Source organism: Nothobranchius furzeri, chromosome 19 (genome assembly GCF_043380555.1).
Source record: "Nothobranchius furzeri strain GRZ-AD chromosome 19, NfurGRZ-RIMD1, whole genome shotgun sequence".
NCBI lineage: Eukaryota > Metazoa > Chordata > Actinopteri > Cyprinodontiformes > Nothobranchiidae > Nothobranchius > Nothobranchius furzeri.
Window position 1 is genome coordinate 1,770,898 of NC_091759.1, and position 13,126 is coordinate 1,784,023.

A 13,126-nucleotide genomic window follows, 5' to 3' on the forward strand; every position below is an offset into this window, starting at 1 on the left:
CAAGAGACTAAAAGAACTTGACAGTTCTGTCTGACAGATGCATTTTGTTGTTAGCATATGTAAATATAGTCTGACTGCCACCCGTGGACAGAACTCAGTCGTAGGGGCAGAATCAACAGCTGTCTTTTAAAGGCATACTATGCAACTTTTTCATATTTTTAAATCATTTTCTTGAGCCAGTGTGTGCTAAAATAACCCTTTACAAGGTTAATGAAAAGTCATTCGGACACAACAACCCTCTGTAGCCAGAATACAGCACTTGCAACTTCAGAGTGTCGGGCCGGTTCCTGTTGGAGTTGACATGCCTGGCACTGCAGGCTGCTTCCAGCTTGTTTCCTGCATGTTTTAGATCGTTGACGCTACTGATTTGTCTGATTTAGCGATGAACCTCTCCTGTAAAAACTAATGAAGGCTGAGGAGTAGGGCTGCACAATATGTCAGTATCAATATCGGTATCGGTTGGTCATTTTTTAACACATCGGTATCGGTCCAATGAATAAAACTGGGTCGATATTAACAACCAATATTTTTTCCATTTATCTGTTTCAGAGGGTGAGGGTGGTGATGTGTATTTGTGTAGTCATGTGACAGTGATTGTAAATATCTCAGAAGCGTAAATGTGTCGGGTGTGTGTACGTAATAACGTAAATTCAGCTTTAAAAATTTTCATTCTATACAAAATCTACTGATTTTAGAAGCATTAATGTCAGTATATCGATATCGGCAAATATCGGTTATCGGCCATAACAGTGGTCTTAATATCGGATATCGGTATTGACCGAAAGATTTCATATCGGTGCATCACTACTGAGGAGACATTTCAGCAGTTAGATTAAGGTGTTAACAAGACAAACACACACCAAAGAGAAGAATTTCACGTCTGGTTTTACCACAGTGAATTAATAACGGACTCCAGGGGGTGCTAAAAGCTAGCTAAAACTACCAAGTGTGTCTGTAAAGGATCTCTGCATGCATTTGGACAGCGCTAGGGCCAATCGGAACGAACATTGTGATGTATTTATTGCTATGGAAATCAGTCAACAGGGCTGTCCGCCACACACCGTCAAAGATGATGACATACATACTTTTCAACGGCTTAAGTACCTCTAATGTGTCAAAGAAAAGCCAAAGTCTAAATCGTTGATGCCAAAGCCGTTTCACAATGATCGCAAAAAAAAAAAAACTACAATCATAGTTGTGTTTTTGTTTTTTTTTATTTTAGGTCAGTTTTAGTTTATTGTTCTTACTAATTTTCTGTGTTGCTTGATTTCATTTTAATGGCTGTTTTATTGTTCATGTTTTGTTGTATAGCTCTGTGATGTGCTATAGAAATAAACCTGACCTTGACCTAGAGCGCTGTGATTGCCTAAACTAAGGCCCTGTCCACACGTAGCCGGGGATCTGCCAAAACGTAGATATTTTTCTACGTTTTGGCCTGTCATCCACACGAAAACGGAGTTTTTTCCACACGAAAAAGGATCTTTTTAAAAACTCCGGCCAAAGTGAAGATCTGCGTTTTCTCTGTTTTGGGTGTCTGCGTGTGGACGGACAAAACCGGAGTTTAAAGGTCCACAACGTCACTTTCCGCGACAAAAAAATGCTGACATCACGTGTGCGACCTGTGTTTACACTAGCCGACAGCATGGATGCCCTCAGAGCTGCGCTCGCTTAATCAAGTGTCCAAGCGCTTTTTGCTTGTTTGTTTTTGCAAGCGGAATTACTGCTCCTTGCAGAAGACCACAGACGAAGGACGAGGTTAAGAACGGGGGAAGTACTGCCGCCTACAGGTCTGGCATGTCCTTAACAACGTATTTATCCGGGTACGTGTGGACAGAGTTTTTTTTTCAAATGCGGTGGTGTGGATGCAAGTTTTTGGAGGGGCGGATATTTGTTTTTAAAAAAAACCCGGCTACGTGTGGACTAGGCCTCAGCTGAGCCAATGGTAGACCTGCTGAGGCTATAATGGAGCGTGACTAGACCAACCTGCAAAGCAAAATCTTTGCTACAGCTGCGGTTTGTCTAGGCTTTCTTGTTTTGGTATTTTAAACCACTATTCCATTGATTTTGGCTGACTTGGGGGTCTGCATGGTTTGTATTGCTGCCTCACAGTGAGATGGTTGCAGGTTTGAATCCCTGCTGGGACCTTTCTGCATAAAACGAGCATGTTCTCCAATGCATGCATGGGTTCTCCGGTTTTCTCCCACAGTCTAAAAACATGCATGTCAGGTTAACTGGTGACCCTAAACTGTCCACATGTGTGAGTGAGTGAGTGAGTGAGTGAGTGAGTGGTTGATTGTTCATGTGATGGACTATTTAGGGTGTTCCCCGCCTTTCCCCAGATGAATGCCGGAGTTTGGGAATTACTCACCACGACCCTAGTGAGCAATAGCAGTGTGAGTGAAGTGTGTGACTTGGATCCATTTTTTGGGTGAATTCAAAAATTGCCAAACAGCAGTAAAAAATAAATCTAGCAAATTCCCTGTTTGGAAGTGTAAACTTCCTGAATCACAGTAGTTAAATTGTTAGAATAATAATTTAGTTGCTAAAATAATCTGTTAGTCTAGGAATCATCCAAATTTGGAATTGTCATATCAGAGTTGTACAAAAATCTCAAATTGGAAAAAACTGAAAAAACGGTGCCCCTCTAACTCCTTTCTCCTCTTTTCTGTTTAGTTGAGGCGGCGTTGCCGTTATCCATGACTCTGGTTCTTACTCGTGTCTCTTGCTGATCATTTTCTCACAGATTTTGCCCCTTGCCACTCCATTCATTTGCACTTAAATTCCTCATTTTTGTCATTTTACACCTAATTATGGTCATTGTCATTTTGATCATTTTTACTGCTCTTCTGTTTGCTTTTTCTTTGTGGTCATTTTCCATCTTTTCATAAAGATCCCTTCAGTTTAAGCATTTTAGCAGCTTTTCGCTTCATTTTGGAAGAAAGCCCAGTAAAACTGTCCAGTAATCCATCCACGAAGGCTGCTGCTACCAGGAATTCTTGTTGCCATGGAAAGGTCACTCGGTCTAAAACAATATTTAGGTGGGAGGTGGTGGGCGTCGAACGAACGTCCACAGCGTTTCCGCAACGTTTCATTGTAACCGTTCTAATTATTACCGCTAAAGCTAGTGGTCTTTATGTTGTGGCTGATTAATCTACACCCCGAAGCCACATGAGCTGCCCGACTAAAACTTGCAAACAAAAGAACAACAACAAAAAAATAGATTTTCTATTTTAAAAAAGGGATTTACATGTTGAAAACATGGTGGCGCACAAGGATTTTGAGCTGCGGTGACTCACGTTGTGAATATGGGTTCGACCTGTATATATCTTCCTCTCTCACCAGAACACGCTTGATGCAAAGCTTCAAAGAATCCCACTCCCACGAGTCCCTTCTCTCCCCCAGCAGCGCTGCTGAGGCTCTAGACCTAGTTTTGGATGAAGATGCCATTATCAAGCCTGTCCACTCCAGCATTTTAGGACAAGAGTACTGCTTTGAGGTGCGTTCTTTTTTTTTGACGTCTGTGTGTTGTGTTATTTTTAATGATTTTTTATGTAATTATTGATTTGGACTCCACTACAAACCCACTTCATTCCTCTTTAGGATCTTTAATAAACGAGGTGGCCTATCAGATAATTAAAGCTGAACCAATGAAGCTAATTATCACATTTTTTTGCACAAAAAGGCAAAACTATTCATGGGTTCTGATTATTAGAGAAACACAAGATTGCCAGTGCATCTTCAGATTTCACAAAGACTATATTGGCTGCGACGGACCCACATTTTCCTCACTTTTCATGGTGTTTTATCATCACAACCCCCACAACACTTTAGAAGTGTTTTCAGGCACTTTTGCCCAACCAGCAATTCTTTGGAACGCTGCGATTACGCACATCAATAACATGATGACGAGAGGTTTACGACATATTTTGCAGCTCTTCTGGTCATTTAATCTTTGGAGATTATTTCTTCTAAAGAAGACAAACATGCAGTTAATCAATGAGATTGTTGGTAATGGGAATGAATGTGTGGACAATTCTATATTTTAACTTGTAACATTGTTGAGGTTAAATAGCTTTAATCTGTACGTATACATCCATGCAACATAGAGTTTGTAGGGGACATGATTAAAAGTCAGCTAAAAAGAATAAAAGTAAAGAGTAATGACAAACATAAAGGGTTCAAATTCAGTAAAATCTCAGTTCAATTACAATCTCCCAAATGTCACGGTAGCAGGAAGCTTCCTGACCCACATGAAAGAATCACAACAGGCAGGAGGTCAGAAATAAGAATGATGTTTTATGAAATGGAAAAAGGTAATAAACTGAGGACGCAGCTCCAAACGGGTGCTGGAAAAACAAACGGGAACTAAGAGCGCAACTTCAACGAAGCGGTCACCGGGCCGGGGTCTAAAAATGGAAAACACACGGAGGTCAAAACCAGGAACGAGAGAACCAGATGATAACAGAGGGAAGGGGAATCTTACTCAGCCAAAACTGAGGATGGATGTGAAGAGAGGGAAGGTCAGGTCTGGTCAATGGACGAGTGGGATGAGGCAGGAGGGATGTGGCTGACGGGTATCCAGGGCAGGTGGACGGCGGAGAGCAGGTGGCATGGGGAGATGAGTGACGATGTAGATATACACGCTCCAGGGAAGCAGAAAACTCAGGCAGAGATCCGGTGGTTGATCTGGAGGCGGGACAGGCAGTTTAAAACAGGACAATCAGGACAAGAATGCAGAATTTTATGAGAGTTCGGGACGAGGCTGGAAGCTACCCAGGTGAGAGTATGAACCGGCGCTGGAGTGTGGACACGCCACTCCTTAAATCCCCTGGCCTTGCTGATGGGAAATCAGCTGCAGCTAAGGCTCTCCGACATGCCCACCTGCAAAGAGACTCAGAGGGAAAAAACAGCAGAATCATGACACCTAATGTATGGATCAAGGACCAATCCCCAGCTCCTGCAGCCTGCCGAAGTGTCCTTTGGCAAGACATGGTTCTGTCTAATTTAGTCATATGGCTAAGAATATTGAAGGGCCCCAATAAACCCGTGCTCATTGTACAGAAATTTCAAAAATGTATAGCAAATAAAACCTATATGTGCTCTAGTTAATGGTCAACAAAGCAGTCAAAGGGTTAATATTTTTTATATTTCATGTTCTATTTATTTTTATTTTGTTTTCTTGGCTGCTTAGAAAGAAGTCATGGAAGGAGATTTAATGTAGTAGCAATCTACAAATTTGCCACTAGATGGCACTAACATTGGCATTATGCAAATTAGTGTGGTGAAAATTTGAAAATGTAAAGTTTAAACTTTAGAATTTTATTGAGGGCTCTTTATAACTTTTTAAGAAATTAGTATTTTTTACGTTTTTTCTTCCATTTTTAAAGATTTTTGTACTTTGTTTTGGATTTATTAAACATTTTTGTGTTTTTTTAAAGCAACATTTCTGCATTAGGCTGCAAATTAAAATAAAAAACATGCAGAAATGACCAAATATGCTCATTTATCTCCATGAAAGGGACAAAAGTTGGTTGTCTTACATGAACCATTTCATGATCATTAGCTAAATCTTATCTGCAGGTAACCACAAATTCAGGGACCAAATGTTTCGCCTGCCGTTCTGCTTCAGAACGAGACAAGTGGATCGAAAATCTGCAACGGGCTGTCAAACCGAACAAGGTAGATTTTAATGTTGTTTTGTCTTAAGCCACTGAAGTGGATCACAGACTGGCGTTAAATCCATTGACCCGAAACAAATGTGTTTAAGGACTGTTATAATGCAGTAACAGAACTCCTCGTTCTGTTTCCAGGATAACAGCAGACGGGTGGAGAACGTGCTCAAGTTGTGGATCATCGAGGCTCGAGATCTTCCGGCTAAGAAACGCTACTATTGTGAGCTGTGCCTGGATGACATGCTTTACGCTCGCACCACCAGCAAACCCCGCACCGACACAGTCTTCTGGGGGGAGCATTTTGAGTTCAACAATTTGCCAACCATTCGTGGCCTTCGTTTGCACCTCTACAAGGAAACTGACAAGAAGAGACGCAAGGTGATGAAAAGATTTGAATAAAACATTGTTTATCTTAGGTGTGTTCTTGCTGTGTATTATTACAAATTCCACGCTGTCGTTCTTTTTAAAACACAGAAACGGTTTCGTTACCTGTTTTGTCGCTACGTTTCGCCGGCGGCTATAGGCTTCCTCAGGCTGACGCTGATAAACGGAGAAGGAAGTGACGCGCCACCATCAGCGTCAGCCTGAGGAAGCCTGCAGCCGCCGACGAAACGTAGCGACAAAACAGGTAACGAAACCGTTTCTGTGTTTTAAAAAGAACGACAGCATGGAAAACATTGTTTGGTTTTAAAATGCGCTAACTATGATGTTGTCTAAATTAGGAGAAAAGCACATACATCGGGCTTGTCAGCATCCCCATCTCAAGCATTACGGGCCGGCAGTTTGTCGAGCAGTGGTACCCGGTTATCCAGTCCAGTGTTTTAGCCAAAAGCGGCGGCGTTGGAAGTACCAAAGTGCTCAACGCTTCACTGCGGATCAAATCTCGCTATCAGACGATGAATATTCTCCCAATGGAGCTGTACAAGGAGTTTGCTGAGTACATCACCAACAACTACCGAACACTGTGCGCAGTCCTGGAGCCGCTGCTCAGCGTGAAAAGTAAAGAGGAGGTGGCGTTTGCTCTGGTGCACATCCTTCAAAGCACAGGGAAGACAAAGGTAGGTAAAGTTTAAAAGGTCATTTGCTAGTTTTCGTGTCTCTTTTTTTAGTTCTAGAAAGAAAAAATGTCTGCTCATTCATTTTGGCTTTTATTCCAAGGAGTTCTTGTCTGACATGGCGATGTGTGAGGTGGATCGGTTCATGGACCGCGAGCACCTGATCTTTCGGGAGAACACACTCGCTACCAAGGCTGTGGAAGAGTACCTCAAACTAATAGGTCACAGATACCTCAAAGAAGCTATAGGTGAGGAGGATGAGCGTCAGTGGGCACAAATTCCTGCACACATTTAACCGTTTTACCTCAATATCTGTTAAACTGATCTGATTATAGCCATTAATTAAACATGTGACCGTTATACTGAAATATGTGAATGAAACATGAAGCTAAGTTAAAGCAAAGCAAGTTCTACCTTTGCAGATTTCTTTGTAATTCCAATAAATTCCCTTTTGTTTTATGTTTATCTTCTCTTCTCCAACCAATCATAAGGTGATTTTATTCGAGCCTTATACGAGTCAGAGGAGAACTGTGAGGTGGACCCCATGCGTGTCCCGCCGTCAGTCCTCGCCGACCATCAAGCCAACCTTCGTATGTGCTGTGAGCTCCTACTGTGCAAGATTATCAACTCCCTCTGGTCAGTTCTTACTCCTCCCTGAAACCCAGACACTTCTTCATCAGGCTGCTTTGCATGTTTTTTTGTTTAATTTAACCCTCCCACTGTCTTTATGGGTGACCCCGCGAGGAAAGTTGACCATTGAGCAGGATTGATAGTTTATCCTTGAGGTCCACGTGGCAGGGGTGAGGTGGTGCTCACTCCTCACCCCTGCCACATGGACCCAAGGGATAAACCATCAACCCTGCTCAATGGTCAACTTTCTTCGCGAGGTCATACCCATTAGGACAGTGGGAGGGTTAAAGCCCTCTTTTTTTGGCCCCGCCCCTACGCCACGGCTCCACACAGAAAAATGCTGAAAGCAATGGATACTATCAAACAACCATAAAAGCGTAACAAAATCTTTCCTTTTCGACCTGCTTATGGCAAATTTTCTGCCATAATTCCTAATGTAACGCGAGTACTTAACAGCCGTGGAGCCTCCAGGTTTCTGACGGACTCCTCTTACTCTGGAGTTCCCTAGACTGTGTCACCACTGAAGGTTTATGAAAGAAGCCACTGGGACCCAGATCTGAGATCCAGCGGGGAGGACTGGGTTTATGTCTGCCTCTATTTCCACTCAGGCTAGATATCCAATCCTTGGTAACAATTTCGTATAGCTAATACAGTGTACTGCGCTAGCTAGTAGCGGGATGATCACAATGATTGGATAAGGTTTTCTCAGGATTGTACATTTCAAAGGGATTGACTAATACATTTTTTTGGTTGCCACCAAGTGTGTGAAAAGCATTTCCATGGGTGTCTCTCAATGTCAAGGCGTCTGGCCTTGAGAGGCGATGTTCTGCGAGGCCAGGCTCCTTGCTTACGAGGACACTGTCCTTCCTTGGTTAAAGAAAACAGTTAAATGAAACAGACCTACATCACGTGACTGTGGCTTCCACGGCGGTCACGTATCGTCACGTGACACAGGAAATAACGTTATATTTTATACGTATTAGTTTCAATATAAATACATAACGAGCCTTTTACTTTTTAAATTGTGTATATGTTTATTAAATTAAATATATAAGTGAGTTACTACCCTTTAGCCATCGAAGCTACAACTACCAAGCAACTCACCAACAACAGATAACTTCTTTGGCTCTAAAAAAACATTTTAAATTAGTTGACTTACTTTTAAACTTGAAATTTTTCCCAGAAGTAGCTGCCGGCTTCTGATCCGCCGTGTATTCTGGGTAATTTTTGACCAAGGCTAGGCTACAAGACACCTCCCGTGTATCCTTGCTCAGCTAGCTAAACGGCTAACAAACAGAGAACACACGCCTCGGTGGAACACGAACATTGGAACACGTCTTGGCGGCTCCCGATGACGTATCTCCTAGGCAACCGGGGCGGGGCCAAGACATCAAGGCAAAGTTCCTTGGCATTGAGAAACACCCCCTGTCTCAACCCCACCTTTAGCAGAGTGAAATGTTTGGATGAATTTTGAGTTTCCTGTAGATTTCATGTCGCTACGTTCCCTGACAGTTGACAATAAAATCCCCCTTTCAGCATATTTCCCCGGGAGCTAAAGGAGGTTTTCGCCTCGTGGAGAGCCAGGTGCGCCGAGCGCGGACGAGAGGACCTCGCCGACAGCCTCATCAGCTCCTCCTTGTTCCTGCGCTTTATGTGCCCCGCCATCATGTCCCCGTCCCTGTTCAACCTAATGCAGGAGTACCCCGTCGAGCGCACGTCACGCACGCTCACGCTCATTGCCAAGGTGATGCAGAACCTGGCCAGTTTCAGCAAGTGAGTGTCTCCTCACGACCCGTCCTCTGCTGGTTATTTGGCGCGGTTTGAGGTTTGCGGACACTGGTGTTGGGCACATTTGAGGGTGCCATCTCGGAAATCGAGGCTTGCAGTTTGGAGTGTGAGGGTATAAGTTGTTAATCACACACACTGAGCTCAGATCCTTGATCCTGAGACACATTTTGTGTTTCCCCTCTCCACTGACATATTTGTTATTACACCGACAAATTCCCCTGACTTTCTATTCACCTCTGATTAAGCCTCTGAAGCTGGGTTATAGGAAACTGGTGTAAAACTCATCTGAAGACTTCACAATGTTTGGTTTGCTTTGTAGCACATACTTTAAAATAAACCCACATGACTTTTTATGGTGGAGCTGATTGTGGATTTTTTTCTTGACTTTACAAAGCTTAAAATAATATATTTTAGATTTATTTAGATTTAAAACTTAAAATTTAATTTATGTTTATGTCTTTAGCAGACACTTTTGTCCAAAGCGACTTACAAGTGATAATCGGCACGTTGCCCTTGAGGCTAACAACAACAACTTGACAATCATGGAGAGGAGGGAACAAAGGAGTGGATGGTAGAGAGGGGGAACGGGTGCAGGGAAGGGGCTGGTTAAGAAGATAATTTAAATACATTTCTTGCCCACTGTTCCCAAAGTTAGGAGCGAAACATAAAATGGCTTAAAAAGAAACTAAATACACAAGATTGATTTTTATCAACTACAACAAAAATGTGCCCGACAAATCTGCAGAGAGCTTCAGTTATGTTGCTGCATTTGGGTGCACATTTATTAAAAGTACTATTAAAGTTGTGTATTTCAATCAAAGGAGAAAAGATGAAAGAGGATAACAGGGAAATTTTAAGATATCACCCATAAATATTGGAGGAAACTATTAGCCCTTTTAAGCCAGATACAATCATTAATTGTGAAAAACTTTTTCCGTTTTCAAACTTAAACGGATTACTTGTTATTTTAATTAAAGAGAAGTTTAGTTTGTTGCCATATTTCCCAGGGTTATCCTCTTAATAAAAATACAGTATTCTGTTAGCTTTAGCTTAGCATAAACAATGTAAGTCAATGGTAACAGCTAGCATTTTGTGTGAAAGTCATGAAAATACTCAATGATCCCATTTTTTTCATTCCAGTCGTCTGGTGGGACATGCTCCTGCTAAACCAGATATTAAATTATTTTCTCCAAGGGTGCTGGAGGAATTCCCAGGGCAGCAAACCGTTGTCTTCGTTCTACATTGGACGGAATTCTGTGAAAAAACATTGTGTTGCCACTGTGTGTGTGTTTATAATGTCTCCCTTTTCTACACAGGCAAGAATACATTTCTTGCATTAGAAATACAAAATATCCAAATGATAGAGGTAAAACTGTAGTACAGTTCACACATTTGTGTCTACAGAAGTAGATGTCTTTCATGTCCTTGAGCAGTGCTTTGTAATAATGTAGTCTCAAGTCTAAAGTGGCTCCTGTACTTCCTGCATGTGACTTATTATTTTTATTTGCAGTCGATGTGATTATTGAGATCACCAAGAAAAATTGGGCTCATAATAATGATTAATTTTCATGACTTTTACACAGGACATGCTAGCTGTTACCATTCACTTACATTGTTTATGCTAAGCTAAAGCTAACGGAATATTGCCAGATCAGGAGAACGACTGAGGTGGTTATAACATTCTTTAGGGGTGCAATATCTCCTGATTCATTAAAATAATAATACTAGTTCTATGAAAAATTTATTACATTTTGATAAGAAATAAAAATTAAAAAGCATTTCTCTGCTTGTAAAAATTATCTTCTCCATTAGAGGATAAAAGGTTTTTAATGAAAGAACCATTTTATAGAGGCAGAGCTCTTAGAAAAACAAAAAGAAATACAAATTTTAACATGCAGGTCACAAAAATCAAACGTCTCAAAACATAAATAAATCAGGTGTAAACCTATGATACGTGTGGTTTTGTAGGGTTATATGGGTCCTACTTTGTTTTCACATTCCTAAAAAATGTATATCTGAACTTCCACAGATTTGGACCTAAAGAAGAATTCATGTATTTCATGAACGAGTTCCTGGAGATGGAGTGGGGCTCAATGCAGCAGTTCCTTTATGAGATCTCCAACATGGACACAGGAGGAAACGCCGGAGGCTTCGAAGGTTACATCGACCTGGGCAGAGAGTTGTCTATGCTCCACAGTTTACTGTGGGAGGTCATGGGCCAGCTTAGCAAGGTGGGAGAAAAAATAATACACAGATATCACATATGCTCTGACCACGGATTTCTTCAAATGTTGGAAGATCCATAATTTAAACGCCATAAAATAGTTGTATACCACAGTTTACAGTAGCGATTGTAAAATCTGGGAGGAATAAAAATGTAAATGTCACAAGTTGGTATAGGAGGATGTTTAGGACCCAAGATGCAGATAACCAGATGAACGAGGCAGGAGGTGGATGATGAAAATAAAATCCTTTAATAACATCCTGCCAAGAGGCAGGGAGTCAATACCAAAAATCCAAAAATTCAAATATCTAAACACTAGAGAACTAGAAGCACTGGAAACACTAGAGGCTAGGAACAGGAATGAGACCAGACTGACAAGAACAATGAGCCGAAAATACTGAGACACAGACAGGGTTTTATACACTGGGGAGGATGAGAGGGAGATGAACTACAGGTGTGTGGGGAGAGAGAGATCAGGTGAACTCGATTACTAATCAGGGAGGAAACTAACATGATCTAAGAATAAAACCTAAAGACAAGAAGAGCTGGAATCATAATTAATAATCTAAGGGGGGAGAAAAACCACAAACACCGGTGGGAAAAACACACTAAAGAGACTAACAACATGAACAGCTGTAACTAAAGGAAAATGACCAAAGAGAAATACCTAAAGACCAGAAGGGCAGCAAACATAACTAATATTCTAAGGGGGAAGCTGAAACTAAAGTAAAACACTACAGAAAGAAAAACTACAGGGGCGTGACTAAAGGGGGCCAAGGGAGCACAGGACCTGGGAGGGGGATGCCTGAGGAGGTAAACCTAGAGGGCTGAAGATCTGGGGGCAAATGGGGAACACCAGGAGACACAAGAGGAAGACGCAGGCAAGGACACATGAGGGCGCTAGGAGACACAAAAGGAGAACCTAGAGAGGGATGGAGAACACAAGGAGACACAAGAGGGGAGACGCAAATGCAGACCATGACAGTAAAGTTTTCCAGTTTATTGTTGGAGGTTTTTAGACAAATGTGAGAACCACTTAAATAATTTGTTTCTTTTCTGTCTCCATGATTTATTTATGTTAGAACGTTGTTAAGAGGCATGACAAAAATGTTCAAGCTAGCTTGTTTAGCAGATAGTAGCACTTTTTGGTGCCCTGCGATGGACTGGCACTCTGTCCAGGGTGTATCCCGCCTGATAGCCCATTGACCGCTGGAGATAAGCACCAGCCCCTCATTCACGCATCCAAAACCTTCGTCTTCGTCTTCGTCTTCCTCCGCTTATCCGGGTCCGGGTAGCGGGGGCAGCATCCCAATTAGGGAGCTCCAGGCCGTCCTCTCCCCGGCCTTGTCCACCAGCTCCTCCGGCAGGACCCCAAGGCGTTCCCGGACCAGATTGGAGATGTAACCTCTCCAACGTGTCCCGGGTCGACCCGGGGGCCTTCTGCCGGCAGGACATGCCCGAAACACCTCCCCGGGGAGGCGTCCAGGAGGCATCCTGACCAGATGCCCAAACCACCTCAACTGGCTCCTTTCGATCCGGAGGAGCAGCGGTTCTACTCCGAGTCCCTCCCGAATGTCCGAGCTCCTCACCCTATCTCTAAGGCTGAGCCCGGCCACCCTACGGAGGAAACTCATTTCGGCCGCTTGTATCCGCGATCTCGTTCTTTCGGTCATTACCCAAAGCTCATGACCATAGGTGAGGATTGGGACGTAGATCGACCGGTAAATTGAGAGCCTGGCTTTCTGGCTCAGCTCCCT

The 13,126-nt window shown here is 42.6% G+C and overlaps 1 protein-coding gene across 4 annotated transcripts in view; it reads left to right on the top strand.

The window, feature by feature from the left end:
* LOC107394692 (ras/Rap GTPase-activating protein SynGAP) overlaps positions 1-13,126 on the top strand; it is a 91,566-nt gene that overhangs the window by 46,646 nt on the left and 31,794 nt on the right. For 3 of the 4 annotated variants that reach the window (XM_054745165.2, XM_054745167.2, XM_054745168.2), the window contains 8 exons: positions 3,343-3,496; positions 5,581-5,679; positions 5,790-6,050; positions 6,395-6,730; positions 6,831-6,975; positions 7,219-7,363; positions 8,894-9,130; positions 11,175-11,376. In XM_054745165.2, the coding sequence (XP_054601140.1) occupies positions 3,343-3,496; positions 5,581-5,679; positions 5,790-6,050; positions 6,395-6,730; positions 6,831-6,975; positions 7,219-7,363; positions 8,894-9,130; positions 11,175-11,376 (1,579 nt within the window). The remainder of the gene's footprint in view (positions 1-3,342; positions 3,497-5,580; positions 5,680-5,789; positions 6,051-6,394; positions 6,731-6,830; positions 6,976-7,218; positions 7,364-8,893; positions 9,131-11,174; positions 11,377-13,126) is intronic. The other variant, XM_054745166.2, reaches the window with a different exon arrangement.